Raw genomic sequence first — 25,013 nt, forward strand, 5'->3', positions numbered from 1 at the left:
CCCTCCCGTGTGCGCATGCGGCTTGGCCGCCTGCCCAAGCCCTGGGACTACTAGCAGGGAGCACGTGGTCGGCGACTGCAAGGCGGCCTGCGCCCTAGGCAGCGGTCAGCGCTGGTGCACGCTCTGCAGGTCCTCCCCACGTGGAGTTGCTTTGTGGAAAGCTTGCCTTCCAAGGCAGCCAAGAAAACAAAGAAGAGTCGAAGGCAAAATTCCAAGTAGGGATAAGGCATGCATGCCTGTGTACCTCCAGTAGAGAGAACTTGGGACTTGAAGTCAGGAGTTCTTTGTTGTCCTCTCTCTGGTCACTTCTTAACTGCATGATCCTAAGAGAAATGCAGAAGGGTTCTAAGCCATGCATAGTCCACCTGCCAAATGGTCTTGAAAATACTAGGACCCTGGGGATGTGAAGATATGCGTGATTCAGTCAAACACATCTCCTGAGCACTTAATATTAAATAACAGGCCTTGAGGAAGGTCTGTGCTGCATCCTTCCCTAACCACTCAGGGAAGATCAACAGTTGAGTGCCACTCCTAAGGAAAAGTGGAATTAATCAGAAAATGCCACCTCCTACAAAAGAGATTTGTAGATACAGTGCAATCCAGCAGAATTTTTAAAATTTTTATTTTGTTGTAAAGATGCTGTACAGAGGGGTTCCAGCAGAATTTTTAAAAATTTTATTTTATTGTAAAGATGCTGTACAGAGCGGTTACAGTTACATGAGTAATGAGTACATTTCTTTTTTTCTTTGTCAGTCATGAGGCCTGAACTCTGGGCCTGGGTGCTGTCCCTCAGCTCTTCAGCTCAACGTTAGCGTTCTACCACTTTGAGCCACAGCTTTTTCTGCTTATGTGGTGCTGAGGAATTGAACCCAGGGCTCATGCATGCAAGGCAAGCACTCTACCACTAAGCCACCTTCCCAGCCCATGAGTACATTGCTTGTTGAGCATCGTTACCCCCTACTTTGTTGTTCTCCCACTATCCCTTCCTTTACCCACCTCCCTCACTCCCCCCTCCTCCTTCTTTTTGCTTTAGTAATTAAGAAGCCAATTAGGTAGTTTATGTGGAAAGGCAAAGGTGTGAGAAAGAACTTACACAGAGATTTCAAGCCTTTCTGTTTGCTTGTTTAGGGTTTTACTATGTAACCCAGGCTAGCTGGGACTCAAGCTCAGAGTAGCCACAAATTCACTATTCTCTTGCCTTAGCTTCCCAAATGCTAGGATTATATATATGCCCCATTACACTCCAGCACAGGTGTACAGCATAGGAGGTTTTTTTGGGTTTTTTTTTGGGGGGGGGGGTCTGGTTGTGGGGCCTGAACTCTGGGCCTGGACGCTGTCCCTCAGCTCTTCAGCTCAAGGCTAGCACTCTACCACTTGAGCCACAGCGCCACTTCCTGATTTTTTCTCTTCGTTTATGCTGAGGAATCGAACCCAAGGCCTCATGCATGCAAGGCAAGCACTCTACTGCTGAGCCACCTTCCCAGCCCCAGGAGGTACTATTTTTATCTATCTGTCTGCCTTTCTGTCTAGTGGCAGAAGTCTCATATGTGCCCTAGACTGTCTCCAAGCTCCTGGGCTAAGCAATACTCCTGTCTTACCCTCCGGAGACACTAGGACTACAGATGTGTGCTACCATGCTCAAATGAAGACTTATTTTATAATTGTAGTAATAGTTTTAGCATAGATAGATACACGGATTAATGAAAAGAGTCCATAGTTAGAATCTTTTTGTGAAAGGTCTGATCATTTTATATTCAAAAAGTTGCCAAGGATGGGGCTGGGAAGGTGGCTCAGTGGTAGAGCGCTTGCCTTGCATGCCTGAGGCCCTGGGTTCGATTCCTCAGCACCACATAAGCAAAAAGAAAAAAGCCGGAAGTGGCGCTGTGGTTCAAGTGGTAGAGCGCTAGCCTTGAGCTGAAGAGCTGAGGGACAGCGCCCAGGCCCAGAGTTCAGGCCCCATGATCGGACCCAAAAAAAAAAAAAGTTGCCAAGGAAATTCAATGTGGAAAGGAAATCTTTTCTATATATGGTGCTGGAATATTTGGACAAACATATCCCCAAAACTAACACACTTAACAGAAATTTTGACCCTTGCCTTATACTAGGTACAAAAATTAATTAGGAAAAAAAATAAATGGAAATAACAGTACTCAAAAAGCATGAAAAAGTAAAAATACTAATTTGTCAAAATCAAAAGTAAAATCAGTTTGCTTTGGGGGGAGCAGTACTAAAGTTGAACTCAGGTCTTTGCGTTTGATAGACAGATACACTACTTGTGAGCTACACCTCCAGTCCCTTTGCTCACTATTAAATGAACATTTTAAAAGTGTAACATGGGGCTTGAGGTGTAGCTCAAGAAGAGAAAACTTACCAGCCTTTGTGAGGCCCTCCATGCAATGCCCAGCACACCAAACAAAATTAAACAAGGCATAATGCATACTGGAATTGAATTGTTACAAAACATTAACCTGCCGGGCACTGGTGGCTCACACCTGTAATCCTAGCTACTCAGGAGGCTGAGATCTGAGAATCACGGTTCAAAGCCAGCCCAGGCAGGAAAGTCCATGAGGCTCTTCTCTCTAATAAACTACTAGAAAACCGGAAGTGGCTCTGTGGCTCAAGTTGTAGAGTGCTCGCCTTGAGCTGAAGAGCGCAAGGACAGCGCCCAAGCCCAGCGTTCAAGCCCCACAACTGACAAAAAAACAAAAACAAAAACATTAACCTGACAAAGAATTTGTAGGAGAAAAGACATAAAATGACATTGCAGCTCTACAGTAAGATGACTAACTCAACTGAGGAATGGATTTGAAAAGTTACTTAACCAAAAGGAGATTATGGAAGACTTTCTTTTTTTTTTTTTTTGCCAGTCATGGACCTGAACTGTGGGCCTGGGCGCTGTCCCTTATCTCTTCAGCTCAAGGCGAGCGCTCTACCGCTTGAGCCACAGCACCACTTCTAGCTTTTTCTGTTTATGTGGTGCTGAGGAATCAAACCCAGGGCCTCATGCATGCAAGGCAAGCACTCTACCACTGAGCCACCTTCCCAGCCCAAAGGAAGATGTTCTTTAGAGTGATAAAAAGGCCGGATTTGTCTAAAGTTGGAGATAGTTTAGGCACTCTGACTTGCTCCAGATCATGGAGTAGGAGGCCAGCAAAAGATCCCTTCCATTGTGTAGAGATAGAGGTGAAGATAATCAATATGTATCATAGAATGTCCACAACCTGCCACTGGAAATTCATGTCTCCTCACTATAAGGGAGCAGTTTTTCAAGGATGAATCTATATATCTAGGCCTATGTACCTGTTGACAGAGTTGCCTATGCAAGATGAAGAGCTGATGAAGAGCTTTGGGTCCACATGAAATCCCACACAATACACATACCAAGGGTTCAACCTTCCTCTTCCCACATGTCCAGTAAAAGCATCTCCTATTGGATGTCAGTTGTCACGTCTACCAGCCTAGTCTCCCTCTCTCTGAAGAGTCCCTAGGAGCCTAGTATAAGATATAATTGCTGCTGGGCTGGGAAGGTGGCTCAGTGGTAGTGCGCTTGCCTTGCATGCATGAGGCCCTGGGTTCGATTCCTCAGCACCACATAAACAGAAAAAGCCGGAAGTGGCGCTGTGGCTCAAGTGGTAGAGCGCTAGCCTTGAGCTGAAGAGCTGAGGGACAGCGCCTAGGCCCAGAGTTCAGGCCCCACGACCAGACCCCCCCCCCCAAAAAAAAAGATATAATTGCTAATAACTAGTACATGTATAGTACAAGCAGAAAAGGCCAAAAGCTATATACATATGACCATATAAAATGATGTTAAGCGAAATGAACCCCAAGATAGGGACACAAATATCTTTTTTCTTTCTTGCTATTGTTTCTAACATATTTGTAATGTACCATGTGATTTTGTTGTTGCTTTGTTTGTTTCTCCCCCACGGTATAACCCCTATTTTCACTGTTTTTGATGTTGGTGCCCTGCATCTTGTATATACACTTCTCAGATTCGGGGAGGGGAAGGGAAAAAACAAAATGCTTAAATAAGGATACAGGCTGACCCATTGTAACAATGAGATGTACAAAACATTATGTTGAAAACGAACTTTACAACTTCGGTAAAGGGAAGGTAGTTGTGGAGGTGGGAGGGAAGGGATGGTAGGGGGAAAACAAAGGAGGAGGCAACAATGCTCAATTGGAAATATACTCCTTGCCTTGCTCGTGTAACTGTAACCCCTCTGTACCGCATTTTTATAATAAAAAATGTACAAACAAAAAAAAAGAGAGATAATTGCTGGGTGCTGGTGGCTCTCGCCTGTAATCCTAGCTACTTAGGAGGCCGAGATCTGGGGATCATAGTTCAAAGCCAGCCATGGCAGGAAAGTCCGTGATTCTTATCTCCAATTAAACACCAGAAAATCGGAAGTGGCATTGTAACTGAAGTGGTAGAGCACTTGCCTTGAGCTGAAGAGCTCAGGGACAGTGCCTAAGCCCAGAGTTCAAGCTCCATGACTGACAAAAAAATAAAATAAAATAAAATAAATTCTCTCTGTTGGTTAAAGAAAAGCTATTTGTCACACTGGAATGTAAGGTGTGTGTATGTATGAGTATGTGTATGTGTGTGTGTGTATGTGCATACAAGTTAATTGACATCTAAAAATCTTTAAAAGATTGACCTTACCAGGTGTTGGTGGGGCTTTGAAGCAGTTGGAACTCTTATATACTGCTCTTGGGAATGGAAAAATGGTATAACCATTTTTGGAAATAGTTTGGCAGCCTCTGAAAAAGTTAAATACATATTTACCCTATGACCTAGCCATTCCCCACTTTACAAATTTACCCAAGAAATATCAAAGCCAATGTCCACACATAGACTTGTGGGTAAACACTCACAGCAACTTTTCTTGTAAATAGCCCCAAACACTGCCACTGGAAGTGACTGGGTTGATCCCAGGACACAGCAGGAGGATGAAGGTGAGCAGGGCTAAAATCTAGGCATCAGATTGCCTTGATAGGGTAAAATGACCTGGACTTGGATTCTGCTTGTCTCAGCCATTTCCTGGCTAGTGTTTTATATTAACACTTTATTTCTTTTGTTTTGAAATAGAACATAGGTGCAGAAACATTCATACACATCTTAATAAATAATTATAAAATGAGGCCCCTTGTCATCATGACACAGGCAAGTCAAGGAACATATTGTCCAAGCCCAGCACGGTGGGCATGTCTATATTCTCAGTGCTTAAAAATATGATGCTTTCCCTGTCACATGTATTTATGAGATTCTCTAAAGAACACACACAGAGGATCTTAGAGTATGTGCATCTTCCATAATAATAATAATAACAATAATAATTTGTTTTTGAGGCAGAGTCTCTCTATATAGCCAGGCTGGCCTAAAATTTGAGCTCCTCTTACCTCAGCCTCCTGAGTGCTGGATAAGATTACAGGCATGCATCACCTGCTGTTACTCTTCAGTTTTACTAGTGTTAAATGGTCAAAGAGAAGTTACATCAATCTACCTTTATCTGCAGAAAAATCACCTATATTTGGACCTCAGTTTTCCTATTTCTCTTTTGTAAAGTCAAAGGGTTGAAAGATTGTATTTCTCTTTCTCTCCCTCGCGTCACCCCCCTCCCCACCCCGTCTTTTGGAGACGGGCTCCCACTATGTACTTTAGGTTCTCATTATGTGGCCTTGAATTCTCCATTCTCCTGTCTCCAACTCCACAGTGAGGGGATTACAGGTGTATGCCAGCTCTCCTAAAAATGGGTTGGATATCTTAAGTCTTTTAGGGTTCTGATGTTTGGAAAATCTATGATTCAGGAGCCCCAAATAAGCATCCTTGAGGGATTACCTAAATTATCAGAAAGAGAGAACAAGATGCAACCTGTGCTGGGGATGAAGCCTCTGAGCATCCTATAGGAGAGATGCCCTCCTAAACTCCTTTTTTTGTTGTTGTTTATGTGGTACTGAGGAATCAAACCCAGGGCCTTATGCAGGTGAGGCAAGCACTCTACCACTGAGCCACCTTCCCAGCCCCACTCTTTTTTTTTTTTTCTGGTCATGGAGCCTGAACTCTGTGCCTGGGCACTGTTCCTCAGCTCTTCAGCTTAAGGCTAGCACTGTACCACTTGAGCCACTGCACCACTCCCGGCTTTTTCTGCTTATGTGGTGCTGAGGAATTGAACCCAGGGCCTCATGCATGCGAGGCAAGCACTCTACCACTGAGCCACCTTCCCAGTCCCCCTCCTAAACTCTTTAAGGTTAGTGTCAGAGAAAGACATTGGCCTCTGCTTCTTCCTGCCTCAAATAATAAGCTCATTGTGAGATGAAATTAATTGTGTCATATGTATAAGTCAGGGGTAGCTGGTACTGATGGTTCACGCCTGTAATTCTAGCTACCCAGGTGGCTGAGATTTGAAGATCACCATTCACAGCCAGCCCGGGGAAGGAAAGTCTCTGAGACTCTTTTCTCTAATTAACCTCTAAAGAGCCAGAAGTGGAGCTAGGTGGCTCAAGTGGTAGAGTGCTAGCCTTGAGCAAAAAAGAGCTCAGGGACATTGTCCAGGCCCTGAGTTTAAGCCCCACAACCAACCAAAAAAAAAAACCAAACCAAAAAAAACCAAACCAAACCAAAAGTCAAGAGTAAGTTATATGTGTGTAAAGGAGGGACTATAGGTTTTTCCTAAAAGAGAAAGGAATTACACAGCAGCAGATCTGGTAAGGAAGAACCAGTGGCAAGAGTGAAAGGGACGGGGGAGGGGGGGGAGGGGGGGCACGCACGTGGGGAGGGGGTGTGTGACTCTGGGAAGGAGCAAGACTAACGTTGCATGGTTTTCCTGGAGAACACTGAGCAGAGATGTTGCCTTCCCAGAAACATAACCACTGCCCAGGGTACTGGCAGGCCTGTCTCCTCACTCCAGCTTTCCTGGGGTGAGTAGTCGCCATCAGATGCTAAACCTCCATGGGAAGCATGTCCAGTATACATGACCCTTGGCTGATCAATGCCAGGCAGAGTTGAGTAATCTAGGAGTTAGAATACCTTCCTTCTGCAAAGCATGGACCTCTGCCAGACCCTGTCTCCAGCTGTCTTAGTCAGAGGTTAGTTTAGAACTGGACATACTCATAAAGACCCTCCTCCTGAATCAAACCCTCTCCCCTCTCTTTACCCTTCCTCTGTAACCTCTCTCCCCCCTTCTCACCCCTCATGTGGCCCACCCTAGCTTCAAACTGGCTATGCCTCCTGAATTCTGAGATTACAGGCATATGCTACCATGCCAAGCTCTCTTTCCTTCATTTACTAATTCATTCAATTACACACAGTGAGTGCCTAATATGTGCCTAGTTGCCCCTTTGACATTGGAGATAATAAACTGGACAAGGTCCATTCCTGGACTTTGAGTTGCTCGCAATCAAATGAGGGAGACTCACTAGACAGGACTTTTGCTCCCTCCTCCTCTCCTGCAGCAGGTTGTAGGGGAAAGGGCTGGGCACTTGAAGTTCAGGGAATCATACAAAGGCCACATTGCTCATCTGCAAAATAGGGATCACATTGACTTCAAGTTGTTGCTGTGAGGAGTGTGTATGTATTTTGAATGTTAGCTGCTCAGTACAAAAACAGTTCAACATCTAGAGGGAATCACTAGTCAATCTAAGCCTTTTAGATGTGAGGGAAAATGCCCAAATTGTGGGCATGGAAATAGTGTCTATTGTACGCTCTATAATTTGCATAGGCTGCATAGACTTTTCTTTCTGGCCAGTATAGAAGGGAAGGGAGGTGATTCAAATGGAAAGAGCAAAACATTCGAAGCCTTTAAAGTCACATAACAGAATAAGAAGATGGGACTAACTTGATTAATTTGGGTGAGAGGAATCTCTGAGGGGATAGGGCAGAGGGGGTAAAGGTATATGCCTGGGGGCGGGCACAGAGAGAACTAGAAAACAAGTAGCTGGCTCACACACCTGCAGCCTGATCAGCATCTCTCTGCCTTCATTCTTGAACAGTTACTTTCTTGCTGCCCCTGCCCTAGTCTAGTCAAACTTGGCTCCAGCAACACCTGGGTTCGAGTGCTACTTGGCAGCAAATATTTATTGAATATTTACTATATACAGGGTCCCATTCAAAATGCTGGAAAGCCAGTAAAGAAGAAAAGTACAAAGATCCCAGTCTTGGGCTGGGAATGTGGCTTAGTGGTAGAGTGCTTGCCTAGCATGCGTGAGGCCCTGGATTCAATTCCTCAGTACCACATAAACAGAAAAAGCCAGAAGTGGCACTGTGGCTCAAATAGTAGAGCACTTGCCTTGAGCACAGAAAGGCTCAAGGACAGTGCCTAAGCCAGAGTTCAATCCCTAGGATCGACAAAACAACAACAACAACAAAAATCCCAACCTTCAGGCACATATATAGACACACTTGAAGGATAGATTGTTAGAAAAGGAATTAAGGCAGGCTAGGCTAGACATGTGGACAGTAAGACAGAAACTAGACATTCAGAAATGAACATTGATTAGAAGTACATGAGCACTGTTATCTTTTCATGAAGGAACTTTACATTTTTCCTTTGCTGAAGTGTAAAACCATGACCTCTTCAATCCTTGTAACTTTCATCTTTTCATCCTTGCTGCAAACCTAACTTTTTTTTTTTTGGTGGGGGAAGGGGTCTTGAACTGGGACTTGAGCTTAGGACCTTTGCTCTACTACATGAACCATACCTCCCATCCTTGCTTCAGATGTTTATTATAACCTAGGGATCAGGCACACATTCCTTCATGAAAACTACTTGAAGCCTGGCACCGTGGTTCACCCCTGTAGCCCCAGCTTCCTGTGAGGTGGAAGGAGGAGAATTTTGCATTCTAGGCCAGCACAGGGAAAGTTAGACCCTATCTCCAAAGAAAAGGACTGAGTGCATGGTTCAAGTAGCAAGGCCCCAAGTTCAAGCCATAGTACCAAAACATAAACAAACAAAAATTTCCCCAAACCAAAAAAACGTGTCATGTCTGAATGGTGATTTAAATCACAAAAAGTAGACTTAACATCTCCTGGAGAAGCTATAATATCAGAAAGCTATAATAACAGGAATGACCTGGATGTGTGTGGTACGTTGGAACCCTAGGAAACACATAACTAAGGGAATATTTAAAGGAAGACCATCTCCCCCATCGACTATAAGTAACCCTAAAGTTAGAACTCAACACAGACCTCTCTCCATGTGGCCATACCCATGTCTGGGAATGCCCTGTCCTTTTCTTTGTTTTGCTTTACTACTAAACTTTGCTGGTTTCTACCAGAGAGTCTTTTCTGCCATAACATCATGAATCTGGTATCCCAAGTTGAAGTCCATTCCCTCTGGGGGCCTCCTTGGTGTACCTTCTTCTGGATTGCTGGAGCAAAGGGCAAGTGCATTTAAAATTTTTATTGACAATGCCAGATTGTCACACAAAGACTTTATAGCAGTTTATTTTCCACTTGGATTTCTAGTTTCCCAGAAACCTATTTTTCTAACCAAAGGAATAGTTGTGTCTCAGATGGATTCTTCTTACCTATAGTAATCTGATTAGCCATAACAACCCTGAGTTGCTATCTCTCAAGGCCATAATTGGGATACCTTCATAGGAGATTCTCTCTCTCTTTCTCTGTCTCTCTGTCTCTCTCTCTCTGTCTCTCTGTCTCTTTCTCTCTGTATTAGGCTTTGAATTCAGAGCCTTGTATTTGTGTTCTACCACTTGAGGCAAGCTTTTGATTTAGGTCATTCTTCAAATAGAGTCTTGTGCTTTTTGCCTGGGCAGACCTTGGACCATGATTCTCCTACCTAAGACTTCCACCTATTTGAGGTGACAGAGATGAAACTCATGGGTATCTGCTTTGTTTTCATAACTCAATGTTGCTCTCATGGCCCACTGACCACTCTCCTGAAAATCTCCCCAGAATCATATCACCCCCGACTTTATCTAAAGTGAGCCATCTGCCACAGCTGCAAGGACATTATACAGTCTGCTACAACTACAAAGACATTCAAGAGAAACTCTCACCTTCAAATGTATAAAGAAAAAAACCCCAAAACACCCTTAAACACCCCCTGCTCCCTCTAACCCTGCTCTGTGTTACATGGAGTCCCTCTGCAGCAGTAATTAAAGCCTGTTCTGGTCTGTTGAGGTCTCTGCCTTCGTTTTCTCCTTTCTTCCACTTGAACTTTCCTAACACTCCTGACAGTTTCCTAACAGTTACACCATGCCCAACCCAGCTTGTTTGTTGAGATAGGGTCTTGATAATGTTTTGCTTCTGCTGGTTTCAAACAGTCATTTTCTGAAATCCCACATTCTCAGTAGCTGGAATTACAGGCTTAAGCCATGGCACACAGCTGGAGATTGTTTTCTTTACCTAGAAGAAATAATCCTTCACAGACAGTTATGCTATTTGGGGAGGCTCTTGGTAGTGGTGGAAATGGTGGAGGTTAATTTCTGTAGTGGTAGAAGACTCTCTAGGCCTCTCCTCCCTTATAGGAGGAAGCAAGAGGAGGAGAGCAGAAACAAGAGCAAGAAGGAACGGCTATTTCAGAAGGAAGAATGAAGGAAAGGACCAGGAAGTGACACCATCAAGCAACGGTTCAGACATGGGTAACAAGCTCAGCTGCCCAATTCCTGGCTGCAAAAGAATTAGAGAGGGGCTGGGAAGGTGGCTCAGTGGTAGAGTGCTTGCCTTGCATGTATGAGGCCCTGGGTTCGATTCCTCAGCACCACATAAACAAAAAGAAAAAAGCTGGCGCTGTGGCTCGAGTGGTAGAGCGCTAGCCTTGAGCTGACGAGCTAAGGGACAGCGCCCAGGCCCAGAGTTCAGGCCCCACTACAGGACCAAAAAAAAAAAAAAAAAGAATTAGAGAGCCAAGGGGCTGGGGGAAGCTTTTGTCCATAGAGTGTTGCAACATGGTTGCAGTGTATGTTTGACTTTATGTGCTTGCTGATTGTCTGAACACGGGCTGACCTTATCACCTGAGCTGATTAGTGGATGATTCTGGCCTCTTTCCTGACCATAGACAGTTGTCATGTTCAGGGAGCAGCTCAGGAGACCTACAGAAAAAGGGAGAGGCCGCAGTTTATTCTTTCCAGTGTTTTAGCGTGAGGCAGAGTGGGAGAAAGGACTGGCAGAGATTGCCCCAGCCCTGCACTGGAATCTCCTTTGAATTCTTCAATCTGTCCCGATGCCCGCTAACAGAGCAGATGCGAAGAAGGCAGTGGGGATTGGCGTCCTCCTACCCCCACTATTCACCCCTTCTCTCGGGCTTATCCCACCTGGGGTAGTCTGATAGGTCAGTCTCCAGGGAGGGGAGCGAGGCCACGTGCCAAAGGACAGCATCTCAGCCAGGGCTGCTAAAAAGCCGGGATAAGTGGGGCTGAGTTTGGTGTGGCCGATGCACACGTCAGCTTTTCCCTTGGGAGGGAGGGAAGGGACTCCAGGTCCCTAGGCACAGGGGCCAACAACACCCTCTTCTGACTACCACACCAGGGAGTCGGTCGGCCCAGCCTCAGCAGCGATCAGGCGACGGCCCCCAGCCGCATACCTTACTTCTCCGGGAACAGCCCAGCCCATCTCCCCATCCGAAGCCACGCCTCCGGACACGCCCTCAAACCTCGACTCGGCCCCTCCGACTCAGGGAGAAGAACTACAAATCCCAGCCTCCTTGAATCCCCGCCCTCCCAAGGGGCGGGGCATAGCGACAACGAATAGGGAGGAGCCCTGGCGCTCAGGCTAGGGAACGCGTGTACCCAATCGCAGGGCCGTTCTCGCTGTGAGCCGATGGGGGGCGGGGAGGAGCCCGCCTGGGCCCGGACAAAAGCCGGATCCCGGGCGTCCGCCCGCCGCTGGAGCGCTTCGGGGAGTGGTTGTGGACTGTGCCCTGTGGTGGGAGAGCCGCGCTCGGTCTTTGGCGGAGAGGTGAGTGCAATGGCTGCCCTCGCGGGCTGGACCCCGCACAATCCTTGAGCTTTCTGCCTTCTTCCCTCAGCCCAGCACCGGCTCCCTGCCGGGTTTCTAGCTTGGTGCTCCGGGCACCCTCCCTGCACCTGCTTAGAAGTTTTTCTGCTTTTTGATGGCGTGGGGGGTGTTGGGTGTGAGCCTCCGTCCCGGACCCAGGCTCTGACCGCATGCTTTTACCCCCCCCCCTCCCCCCGGGCCAACCCTCCAACTCTCCCACGTTCTAGTTCCTGGGAGTTTGCATCCGGCTTACAGCGGACCTTGCTTCTCTTCGGTCGGCCAAATTGCCTTTGCCGCGCTTCCTGGGCTCCCCCTTAGCTCCACCCAGGGACAGCTATCGAGCCTTTTTTGTACCATCCGGGTCCCCCAGCGGATGCCGGAGCGGGAAGAAGACAGGGGCGATTCATCCTACTGTCCCTCCCTAGCAGGACTCAAGGCCGTCCTGGGAGTTGAGTGCAGGGAGCGGGCCAGGCCACGAGGGTGGGTTCCTGAGGCCTTGCAGCTCCGCCAGGACCTCGGCCCCCGGGCTCTCCTTGCTCTAAAGCTGACGCCCAGCGGGTATACGACAGATGGCCTGGGTGCCCGTCTCCTTCCCCCATCCCCAAGTTTCCGGGGAGTCTAGACATAGACAAGATCCCTTTCAGGGGGTTCAGAGGATGCCGCCACCGCCCTCCTTTAGAGGCTGGCAGAAGGCCAGTCCCAGCGCCTGCTGCTTTTCTCCAGATCCCTCAGAAAGAATCTGTGTCGAGGAGAAGTCCACCTGGAAGTCCACCTGGCTAAAGAGGATTTTGGTCTACCAACCCAACAATTTTGCTCTGAGTCTCACTTGTGAGATATTGGGTGGGGTGGGGTGGGGGGAGGAACATCTGGTTAGACTCCAGAGGCTTCGAAGGGTAATTTTCACCTTGTAGAAAGAGATTCTTGGTAATTGATTGCTGCGTCAACTTGCCCACCCTGTTTTCTTTGGGGGGGGGTACTATCGATTTATAATCATTTGTTTTAATAAAAATATAGCTTTTGCATTAAAAAAGTAAAAGCTTAAACAGCTTTGGGGGGGGGGGGTGTTAATGGGAAGAGCCCTCAGACACTGGGTAGCTGCTGTTTTCAACCCTATTCTGACAGACACTGCTTAGAGTGTCTGTCCAGCATTCGAATGCTTTTTGTCCTTCCAAAAGAGAAGATCCTAAGCAGCATGCCCAGTGGTTTTTCTCCACTGAGTGTGTTCCAGAAGAACCTTCCTGGAGAGCTGGCTCCTTTCATTCAGCCTTAACTGTGGGCTGCTTCTATGCTGCTCTTAGGGCAGCTGTGAGCGAACTCAATCCTGGGGCACTCACTGTCTATGGGAAATTCCCCAGTTAGTTCTTAGAGTATATTTTCAGGTTTTTTTGGCATGATTGCTCCCAGACAATTTGCAGATTTTGCTTGTTACCAGGTAACAACAGTTCCTGGGGTCCAAGCTCTGCTGGGAAGCTCTTAATCACAAGTGTGACAGCAAATTCAGCCACTGGGAGAGGCAGCCTAAGACTTGGTGCGACGAAGCGTTGCTCCAAACCTATAGTGATGTGCCCAGGGTCAGTGGAACACCTTAAAAAGATATGCATGGGGGGCTGGGAAGGTGGCTCAGTGGTAGAGCGCTTGCCTTGCATGCATGAGGCCCTGAGTTCGATTCCTCAGCACCACATAAGCAAAAAGTAAAAAGCCGGAAGTGGCGCTGTGGCTCACGTGGTAGAGCGCTAGCTTTGAGCTGAAGAGCTGAGGGACAGCACCCAGGCCCAGAGTTCAGGCCCCACAACCGGAATAAAAAAAAAAAAAAAAGATATGCATGAGCCAGGTACCAGTGGCTAAACCCTGTACTTCTAGCTACTCAGGAGGCTGAGATCTGAGGATTGTGGTTCAAAGCCAGCCCGGGCAAGAACATCTGTGAGACTATTATCTCCAATTAACCTCCAGAAAACCAGAAGTGGTGCTGTGGCTCAAAGTGGTAGAGAGCTAGCCTTGAGCTGAAGAGCTCAGGAACAAGTGCCCAGGCCATTGAGTTCAAGCCTCATGACCAAAAAATAAAAAAAAAATAAAAAAAGACGCATGGTTGGGTCAGTGCACATTTTTCTAGGCTTTTCTTCCGATTCTCAAAAGAATGTGAGACTTCAATGAGTTTAAGAGTCAGTGCCATAGAGAAAATTTTAAGAGGGCTGGGAAGTTGGCTCAGTGGTAGAGCGCTTGCCTTGCATGCCTGAGGCCCTGGGTTCGATTCCTCAGCACCACATAAGCAAAAAGAAAAAAGCTGGAAGCAGTTCTGTAGCTCAAGTGGTAGAGCGCTAGCCTTGAGCTGAAGAGCTGAGGGACAGTGCCCAGGCCCAGAGTTCAGGCCCCACGACCGGACCCAAAAAAAAAAAGAAAAAAGAAAAATTTAAGATCCCACTGAGTGATGTTTTGCCTGATCTCCAAATGTCTGTCCATTTTCCCCCTGCTGCTTCCCTACCAGGTTTGTGAGCCAGTTGCCTCTCATCCTGCACTGGTCAATAGGCAGCAAGCGACCAGACTGTTATTCTGCGATTTTTCCTGTTATTCTATGCATTCTTTGTTTTAACTTCTCCATCTAAAGCCACAGTGCTGTGGTGGCAAATTGTTTTGGTAACCTAGCGAATTTTTTCTATCCTGTATCATCTCCCTGCTCTATCTTCTCTCCTGCCTTGTTCCCAAAGGCCTTTCGGAGAGGAGCTCTTGGATCTGGGATTTGATCTGGGGGTGTGGTGGGGTGGGAGGGCGGTTCAAGAAAATAGTGGTTTCTTTCAGCTTCTGAAGGTTTCTTTGCTTTCCCTTGTCCTGTCCATATTTGGATCTTGTGTGAAGGTGCCTGATTCTGGGGACTCTTGTATTTATAGTGTCAGACTTTCTTTTGCAGCTTAGCTGAGGGGCTTCCTTTCCCCTGTAGTTTGTGATCCCATTTGTAGGTGTCGGGACTGCTGAGGGTGGTCAGTACTGCCCCCTCCTCTTTTCTGCATGACCTGCCCTGGGCTATACTCTGGAAGGGGGTGGGAGGGTGTACCCATTAGCTTTCAGACCAGTTTTTCTGGTCTGCATCTAGAAGGTTGGGAAATGGAGCTGCAGTGGGTGGGGATGGAGGACTGTGGGGGCAGTACAGCTGGTTAGGGCGTCTCCTTCTGCAACTGATTGGGGAAGGAGTCGTGAGCCATCCCAGGGGAAGGCCAGAAGAACCAGGAAAGATTCTGAGCTCATTCTCAGCAACTCTACTTTGGGCTAGACACCTGATTGAATATGACCATTGTGGTGAGCTGGAGACAGAGAGTCAGCTCAGCCAGGATTAACATCTCAAGCTCTAGCAACATGGCATGTTGGCTGTGGAGTGGGGGTGGAGGGTGCAACGTGGCCCTGAGACACTAGTTTTCTAGGGGACAAACCTTCCTGGATATGTCTACCAGCCAGCTCCTTAACTCCACCCTCTTTTATTTGTTTTTGACCTTCTCTCCCAGCAAATTCAACAGCTTCCATCCTGGGCCTTTGTGGGACATATGAATGACTTATCTGAATCTGGCCAAGATCTTTGCATGCATAGCTTAGTTTCCTTTCCTATCTCCCCTTCTTCCTCTCCCACATAACTGCTTCTGTTACCCAGGGGAGAAAACATGAGTCTGCCTCTTGCCTCTGGCTTAGTTAGAAGTGACCAGTTCAGGGTGGTCCCTAGAGAGGCCTCTATTTTGCAGTGTATTTTGCTCTAAATTAGCCATTGGATGACTCAGTGGGGTGGGTGGATTGTATTCAAGGTTACATGTAGTTTACCACCCTGTGTCTGCAGTGTGTGTACTCATCTAGAGTCCTGGGAGAAAAGAGCTTGAAGATGACTCTCCCTTTTCTGCCTGCCCCTGCCATCAGGGCCTTGGGAGTGTGATCCTGTTTGAGGTTAAATAAACTTGCTGGACTGGCCAGTGGCCTGATGGTTGTGGTGATGCGTTGGAATGGGGGAAAAAAACCTGTGGAGAGAGCAGAGCCAGTTTGTGCCATTCAGACGGTGCTGCTCACAGAGTGATTCTGTGGCTGGGCCTACCTCAAGCAGGACCAAACCCCTGCTATTCCTGGCTTCCCCTTCCGGTTGACTTTTGCTCTGGGATGGATGTATTTGTAGCAGAGCTAGTTTACCCAGAGGGAGTAGAGGCAGGATTGAACTCGGGTAAGTAGTTCTAGGGGAATTAACTAACACTTTGATTATTCTCTGTGTTCCTCACCATCTTCAGATTCTCTGCCTTTGCTGGTGCAGCTGCCTTTTGATATTTCTCTCCATCCCTCCTGCTGGGGTATCATTATCATCATCATAATACTAGGAGATTGAATGCCTGGTCTCCAGTGCTCTACTACTTGTTCTTGGTCCTTCCGTTTTTATTTGTTGTTTTTATTTTTATTTTTTATGTGGTGTTGGGGCCTGGGCGTTGTTCTTTAGCTTTTTCTACTCCAGGCTGGCACTCAACTACTTGAGCCATCACTTCTAGTTTGTGGCTAATTGGAGATAAGGGCTTTCTGCCCTGGCTGGCTTTGAACTGCAGGCCTCATAGCTCAGCCTCCTGAGCAGCTAGGTTTACAGGTGTGAGCCATCAGTACTTGGCATTTATTTATTTATTTAGTGCTGGTCCTGGGGCTTGAACTCAGGGCCTAGGTGCTTTTTTGCTCAAGGCTAATACTCTACCTCTTGAGCCACAGCCCCACTTCCCACTTTTTTGATGCTTAATTGGAGATAAGAGTCTCATGGACTTAACTGTCCGCTCTGGTTTTGGACAGCAATCCTTAGATCTAAGCTTCCTTAGTAGCTAGAATTATAGATGCGAACTACTGGCACGCAGCTTTATTTATTTATTTGTCATGGGGCCTGAATTCTGGGCCTGGTCACTGTCCCTGAGCTCTTGAGCTCAAGGCAAGCACTCTACCACTTGAGCCACTGCTCCACTTCCTTTATTTGGTTTTTAAGCTAGGACCTTGCTAACTTTACCGTGCCTCGGACTCCCTAATAGCTGGGATTTCAGGTGTTGGAGACCACATTTGGCTCTTTTTCTCCTCTTTTTTTTGGGGGGGGAGGAAGGGGGAGCTAGACCTGGGGCTTGAACTCAGGGTCTGAGCACTGTCCCTGAGCTTCTTTTGCTCAAGACTAGCCCTCTAACACTTGTCACTGTGACCCTTCCAGCTTTTTCTATTTATATGGTACTGAGGAATTGAACCCAGAACTTCATGCATGCTAGGCAAGCACTCTACCACTAAGCTACATTCCCAACCTTCCTTTTCTCCTCTTGAGAAAAGCTGAGATCCAGTTTTATTGTCTAAAGGACAACTGGGAATGGGTCTCCCCTGCTGTGGGAGATGGTGCCTCTACCTCCCTTCCTCTACTAACTAGCTTATCTCATCTCAACAGGTAGAGCAGGTCCCTCTGCAGCCATGTCAGCCAAGGCAATTTCGGAGCAGACGGGCAAAGAACTCCTTTACAAGTACATCTGTACCACCTCAGCCATCCAGAATCGGTTCAAGTATGCCCGGGTCACTCCTGACACTGATTGGGCTCGCCTGCTGCAGGACCATCCCTGGCTGCTCAGCCAGGTGAGCCCTACCTTTACCCTTCATCTAGACCCAGGCTCTAAAGAAGACAAAGCAATTTATTGGAGGTGGCTTAAAGGTCAAATGAGTACAGATTGCTTGTGCTTCATCTGCAGGGAGCCTGAGCAGAGTCTTTGTTCATTCTAGGCCCTGTGTACTGCGGGTACTTTGGCATGGGGTTAGAACTAGACAAACTGGTATCTAAAGCACAACTCTCCACAAAGCATGTGGCCTGCAGCAAGCCATTTTACACCCCTGAGTTTTGGTTTCTCCAGCTGTCAAATCAGGATAATTCCCTGTGAGCTCTAAGGATTAACAAGAACATCCAAGAAGCATTTAGTGTGCTGTCTGGCACTTGTAGATGCTCAATTTGAAAAAGTAGGTATATGCTCTTCCTTCCCCCGAGGGGAAAGGGGTCAGGAATGTATCAGGGCAGTTAAGAAGTTTAGCTTGCGGGCTGGGAAGATGGCTCAGTGGTAGAGTACTTGCCTTGCATGAATGAAGCCCTGGGTTCAATTCCTCAGCACCACATAAGCAAAAAGAAAAAAAGCCGGAAGTGGGATGTGGCTCAAGTGGTAGAGCACTAGCCTTGAGCTGAAGAGCTGAGGGACAGCGTCCAGGCCCAGAGTTCAGGCCCCATGACCGGACCCAAAAAAAAAAAAAAAAAGAAGTTTAGCTTGCCAGGCGCCTGTGGCTGAAGCCTGTAATCCTAACTACTCAGGAGGCTGAGATCTGAGGATCACAGTTCAAAGCTAGCCTGGGCAGGAAAGTCCATGAGACTCTTATCTCCAGTTAGCCACCAGAAAGCTGGAAGTGGTGCTATGGCTCAAGTGGTAGAGTGCTAGCCTTGACCTGAAGAGCTGAGTGACAGTGCCCAGGTCCAGAGTTCAAGCCCCACAATTGACCCCCCCCCAAAAAAAGTAGCCTATTTTTATGTAGGGCTGAGAAAAAGCTTCTATCTTCAGAGCCTTATAGGACATTGTTGGGAGGTTTTTGGGAAACTCTTCAACTTCTGTAACAGGGCCTAGAGATAGGCTAGGACCCACGGTTTCCTTCCTTTCTAAGGTGGCTGGGGAGGTAGCAAATTTCCTGGTACTAGAGATGGGGGCTGATGGGTTAGCCTCTTGTAGACAGAGTTTAAACACAGGTGTAGGGTTGGTCTAAGGTTCTGTCTCTGTTCTTGATTGGATAAAGAAGATGATAGGTGACATGGAGAAGGGAAAGATTGATTCAACAGCTGTGTACTGAGCATCTACTCCGTGTCAGGCCTTTCCTGAATATGGATGGCTGAGGCAGGGTAGGGAAGTTTCAGGAGTTGATCTTTATGGAACAGTGATTTATCTTTGGGAGCAAGGTGAATTTGAAAGTCTGTGCTTTGAATCCCTAGTATCTTACCTCTTATATTTCCTCTCTCTGTCCTCACTCTGAACTTAAACCCCTCCTGTTCTAGAACTTAGTGGTCAAGCCAGACCAGCTGATCAAGCGACGGGGAAAGCTTGGCCTAGTCGGGGTCAATCTCACTCTAGATGGAGTCAAGTCCTGGCTGAAACCACGGCTGGGACAGGAGGCCACGGTGAGTCTGGTGGATGTAGGGTCAGGGTGGATGGATGAGCTGTGGTAATAGAAGTAACATGGTCACCTTCAGATAGCAGCTCTAGCTGATCCCCACAGCCAGTCACATGGCTGGGGAAGTTGGGAGGGAGAAAATGCCCTGTGCTGTGGTCTTAGGCAGCAAGGCCAGCCATGGTGCTCACTCCCAGATACTGCATCAGGGAATACAAACTCCTTTGTTATTTGTTCAGACAAGATGTAGTGCAAAAGTGATCCCAGAGCCAGGTAGAAATGGGCTGCTTAATGATCATGGAGATGTGACTCTGAGGCCCATTCTCAAAACTTCTTTCTTTCCAATTTCCAAATAACTGTCATGGTAGTTTGTGATGACATGCATACCAACGAGGGCAGATAAAAATAAGATGGCCAAAGGGAGATGCGGAATCATTTAGGCAGAGAGATGTTTGGGGCTGAGAACCTTGGATGCCGTAGTAATAATGCTAAAGGGTAAACTCAATTCTTTTAGTGCTTGATGATTAATTCCAACTATGAAGATAAGACAGCTAGAGTGAAATATGGTTTAGGAAGGCAAAAGGATGCTTGGTAATAAAATTGTGTCATCTCCTCGCTCCCCAAGGAAGTGGGGAGGAGAAGAGGATGTGCTGAGGCTTGGCTTAGCCTGAGAAGGATGTGCTGCCTGCACCTGGCTTTGCACACAATTCTGAAGGGGCTGTTGCCCTTTCAGTTAGTAGGGGTGATCGTGGACCAGGGATGGGCTGTTCTCTGGCTACCCTGGAAGAGGGCATGAAGGTGACAATGGTGGCATCTGTCTCCCTTATTGGGCTTCTTCAAAGCTACTTTGAATGGCTGTTTCTGTATTTTTGGCACTCAGTGGATAGAGGGATGTTTGAAGTTGGAATGGGCCTGGAGGGGCAGAGGGATTTGACTGTTGACTTCCCAGGCCTCTGGGGAGATGATGATACCAGGCTGTGGGGGGTTGAGAAATGTCCCCAGGAAGCACATCATGCTCCCTTCTCACTGGCTTTTGGGAAGGGGATGTCAGGGACATCTGAGCTGGCAGCAGTGTCGTACCCGGCCCAAGTGGCTCATTACCTCTGATGGATCACTGTCTGCTCCCTGACTCAGCAATGACGCACAGGCGGGCGGGGGGTTCAGGACACTGGGATGAGGGCTGTCTGGCTTTGGCTGCCGCCAGGGACCCACTCACACTGATTAACTCTGCAGGCTTGTTGTCCTCAGCCAGGAGAGTCTGGAGATGTTTCCCTAATCAAGCTCTGGCTCTTCTTCCTCCTTCCCTCCCTCGGGCCTCCAGGCCTGGACTATGTCCTCAGGCTGGGTCACAGTGCCTTCTTCAAGGTAGACAGAGCAGTGTGTTCACCCCCTGTTCTAGCAAGTTCTCACATCCTTGCTTGAGCTCTGAGATAGTCTTGATTTGTCTGAACTTTATTTGTAGGACCATAAATCTGTGCTTTCTCCGGTGGGATGATGCTGAGTTCACATCTCACCCTTCAGGGGAGAAAGGAAGCAAATGGGTAGTTGGCCTAGGGTGAGGAGCTGAGCAAAGGCATCTCCTGAGGATTTCTTTGCCCCTACAGGGTCTTGCTGTATAGCCTCAGCTGTCCTTGAACTCATGATCCTCCTACCTTTGCCCCCATGATACCCAGCACATGAGGGTTTGAATGTAGGACCTGTAACCCTATTGCCTTTCTTCTGGAAATACCTCTTTGCCAGAGGTGGTAGTGGTAGTGCATGGGTGGGCCCCATCTTCTTCTGCCTTAGATAAAAGACATGCCAACCATCTAAGCTTTATTTCCCTCAATTTCTCTGTAGGTCGGCAAGGCCAGAGGATTCCTCAAGAACTTTCTGATTGAACCTTTCGTCCCCCATAGTCAGGTATGTGAGGCAGACTCCAAGCTGAGTCTTCTCTCTCCTGGGAGCTTTGTGTCTGTTCCTTAAAAATGAAGGCAAATATCAAGCTGATGGACAAAAGTCAAAGGAAACAAACCAGAGACCCAGGGCACTATAAACCTAAAGTTTGAGCAGAGTCCAAAAGTGTAGAGGAAAGGATTTAGTTTGCAGGAGGGCAGAATTAGGGCAGGCAACAGAGTGGACTCCCAGGTGGAGTTACAATGGCTTAGCTAAGAAGGTGGCCTCATCGCTCTTGTCTCTCGTCCTTATTCCTGGTGGGAAAGATGTTTTGAACAGGTCCCCTGTGTGAGTGCTGGTTTCAGGAATGAAATCACAGGGTGCCTCTCCTGGTGGGAGCTGGTTGCCCCCATCCTCCCCTGCTCTGTGCCCCTCACCAGTTTTCATTGTCTTCACCTGCAAGGCGGAGGAGTTCTATGTGTGCATCTATGCTACCCGTGAAGGGGATTACGTCCTCTTCCACCACGAGGGTGGAGTGGATGTGGGTGATGTGGATGCCAAAGCCCAGAAGCTGCTTGTTGGCGTGGATGAGAAGCTGAATCTTGAGGACATCAAGAAGCACCTGTTGGTCTATGCCCCTGAGGACAAGAAAGAGTTGAGTGAAGGGGATGGCAGGGAGGGGGAGACCAGCATGTGCTAGACACAGATGAGAGAAAGCCCCATCCCGAGAACTGGAACCACACGTGTGGCGAGGGCACTGGCTTAGAAACAGACTACAATATGCCATCAGTGTGCCTCACCTCCTGGCCCCTGTCTGTCTGGCGCTTCCTCCTCCAGCTCTGTGCCTGACAGCTTCTTTCCGCCTCAGTGGCTGAAGAGTGGCTTCCAGAGAGTATAGGGTTTGCAGGCCTCAGCAAGGGGCCAGTGGGGCATGAGTCGGGAAGTGGGGCTGTCAGAAGTGCTGACAGATTGCTGGGGGATGAGGTGAGGTTGTGGCTGCTGAATCTGCTCCCTGATGCATTGCCTGTCCCTCTTTCCCTCTCTCCTCTAGAATTCTGGCCAGCTTTATCTCTGGCCTCTTCAATTTCTATGAGGATCTGTACTTCACCTACCTCGAGATCAACCCCCTTGGTAATGGGCTATGCCGTTCTATGGGGTACGGGTAGGGGTGGGGAGCAAGGGCCAATTAAAATGGGGTCTCATTGCCTACAGAAAGCCAGATCCAGAGTTCCACAGGACAGTAAGTACAAATATATGTGTGCTGCACACACATTTGCCCACGTATGTTGAGTCTCCAGCTCATTTAGTTTCTGAGTTCTCAGAAGACTTAATTGTTCAAGCCAGGCTCAGTGGTTCGCATCTATAATCACAGCTACATGGGAGGCAGAGATAAAAGGATTGCAGACTAAAGTCAACCAAGGCAAAAAGCATGAGAATTTATTTGAAAAATAACTAATGTAAATAGGGCTGGGGACATGGCCCAAGTGGTAGAGTGTCTGCCTATCTAGCAAGTGTGAGATCCTGAGTTAAACCCTAGTACCATCCCCTAGAAAAAGAGGAAGATTTATTATCCTTCTTTTAAAAACAACAACAAAGGAAAAAAACCTTATTTCCATTTCCTAGAGTTATTTATCTGTCTTTTAGCCAACAAACCCAACTTTTTTTCCTTGACTTTGATTTCTCCTGTGGTGAGGAAGTCCAGCTGCATTGGATTGCTGTTCCAGTCAGCTGGTTAGGCTTCTCAGCCTTACTCTGCTCCTTCAGGCCCTTCTTCTTGGTGCACTCGGGAGTCTCCCTGCTCCCTCTCAGGGATTTGGTCAATCATTGACCCCTAACACAGGGAAGAGCTTTCTGTAGGCTCATAGCCTGTGAAGGAGGCAGGTGGTGTGGGGGAGAATGGCTTGGCTGGCTCTGGCCAGGGATTCTCAGGGCAAAGTCCAGGAAGCTAAAAAACCAAATCAGATTCCAGCTGAGAATGCAGTCTTTTCTAAAAGGCCAGATGGTTGTGTGGTAACTTAATTATCTAAATGGCCCTAGGGGAAAAGGAAGATGGATGCTCAGTCAGGTGGCAATGAATGAATCCTGCTGGCAAGGGCCCAGTGCACCCATGGCTTTTCCACTCCATCTGACATTGAAGCTTACCCTAACTGAACCCCCAGGAATCCCAGTACACATATATACCCAGGAGGTCTTCTGACAGCAATGTTTGCCTTAAACACCATCAATCTATCCATCCATCCATTCTGCTAGGAACTGAACCTTGGGCCTTGTACATGGTAAAAACATCTACCACTGAATACACCTCTAGAAAACTTTTTTTTTTTGGTTGGTCGTGGGGCTTGAACTCTGATCTTGGGCGCTGTCCCTGAGCTCTTCAGCTCAAGGCGAGCGCTCTACTGCTTGAGCTACAGCACCAATTCCCATTTTCTAATGGTTTATTGGAGATAAGAGTCTTACTTTCCTGCCTGGGCTGGCTTTGAACAGTGATCCTCAGCACTCAGCCTCCTGAGTAGCTAGGATTACAGGTGTGAGCCACTGGCGCCCGGCAACACTTTTTTTTTTTTTAATGGCAGGACCATAGATGGGTGAATAGTTGGATATTTAAAGCAGGGAGTATATAGCATTCGATTAAGATGTCTGAACATTGCCATGGTAACTAATAAAAGCTCTCACTGTCCTGTTGAGGAATATTCTTGTAAAATTTACTTTTCCTTTCGTGGGGGACCCACCCCATCGTGGGTGTTTTGGGGAGTCTGCTGAGGGGTTTTAGAGGTTGATTGTTGCTTCTCCTTAGAACCTCTGACTGATTACCCCTTTGTCTCCCAGTTGTGACCAAAGATGGCGTCTATGTCCTTGACTTGGCAGCCAAGGTGGATGCCACAGCCGACTACATCTGCAAAGTGAAATGGGGCGATATTGAGTTTCCTCCTCCCTTTGGGCGTGAGGCATATCCAGAGGTAAGGTGGGGTTCGAGAGGAGATGGAGGATGATGGGGGCCAGGAGTCAGGATGACTAATCTCGGACGAACATTTGGCCCCTCCTGGGCTGTGTATTTGGCAAGGAAAGGATGATCAAGAACCATTTAATTTTCTTAAAATCCCAATGGAGTGGGGGTGGTAGTTCGCCAAGCCTTGGAATCCCAGCCAGAAATCCTTTTAGACTTTGCTTTCCATCAACCTCCCTGGGCTTTTAACTTGATTTGTTGTTTCTTGGTAATTCTGAGTGGCTCCTCCTAATCGTATCGGGAAAGGCAGTTCTGTCGGCCACTCGCTGAGAATTTTAATTGCTCCTTTCCTTCCCATCCTCAGAAGTCCTCCCAGCAGGATCAGGCTTTCTGTGAAGTACCCAGCAGGGTGGGACTGGGAGGGCATAGGTTGTGCCAGGCAGTCAGGCAGACAGACAAATGCTAGAGAGGGAGGGTGGTCTGGGACTTGAGCAGAGCACCAATGATTTGAAGTCAGGGAATGGAGTTGGTAAGTTGGTCCCTAGGCAGTGACTATGACTGCTATGACTGTGAGTGAGTTTGGTACTGGAAGGAGCCATCATGTTATGATTTGTTTTGCTTACTCTACATAACTGGAGCTCTAACTTAGGGTCCTGTACTCACTGGGCAGGTGTTCTCCCACTTGAGCCACACTCCCAACTCTAATACCATCTCTTTTTTTTTTTGTCGGTACATTGTCCCCGAGCTCTTTTGCTGAAGACTAGTGCTCTACCACTTGAGCCACAGCTCCACTTCCAGTTTTCTGGTGGTTAATTGGAGGTAGAGTCTGACAGACTTTCCTGCCCAGGGTGGTTTTGAACTGAGATCCTTAGATCTCCACCTCCTGAGTAAGTAGGATTATAGGCATGAGCCACCAGTGCCCTGCGTGACACTATCTATACTTTTTTTTTTTTTGCTGGCACTGTGGCTTGAACTTGAGCTTGTTTGTGCTCATGCTTGGCTTTATTGCTCATGGCTGACACCCTGGCACTTGAGCCACAGCTCTACTTCCAACTTTTTGGTGGTTAATTGGAAATAAGAGTC

At 47.6% G+C, this 25,013-nt stretch overlaps 1 protein-coding gene across 3 annotated transcripts in view; it reads left to right on the top strand.

Annotated features, from left to right (window-relative positions):
- Window positions 1-11,710: 11,710 nt before the first annotated feature.
- The window catches only part of Acly (ATP citrate lyase), a 50,228-nt gene continuing 36,925 nt past the window's right edge, over window positions 11,711-25,013 (top strand). For 2 of the 3 annotated variants that reach the window (XM_042673673.1, XM_042673674.1), the window contains exons 1-7: window positions 11,711-11,917; window positions 17,370-17,551; window positions 18,999-19,121; window positions 20,951-21,013; window positions 21,450-21,640; window positions 22,038-22,117; window positions 23,813-23,943. In XM_042673673.1, the coding sequence (XP_042529607.1) occupies window positions 17,393-17,551; window positions 18,999-19,121; window positions 20,951-21,013; window positions 21,450-21,640; window positions 22,038-22,117; window positions 23,813-23,943 (747 nt within the window). In that variant the 5' untranslated portion in view covers window positions 11,711-11,917; window positions 17,370-17,392. Of the gene's footprint in view, window positions 11,918-17,364; window positions 17,552-18,998; window positions 19,122-20,950; window positions 21,014-21,449; window positions 21,641-22,037; window positions 22,118-23,812; window positions 23,944-25,013 lie in introns of those variants that run through there. The other variant, XM_042673675.1, reaches the window with a different exon arrangement.

This window comes from Dipodomys spectabilis, unplaced genomic scaffold (assembly GCF_019054845.1).
Source record: "Dipodomys spectabilis isolate Male_0828 unplaced genomic scaffold, ASM1905484v1 ptg000018l, whole genome shotgun sequence".
Lineage (NCBI taxonomy): Eukaryota > Metazoa > Chordata > Mammalia > Rodentia > Heteromyidae > Dipodomys > Dipodomys spectabilis.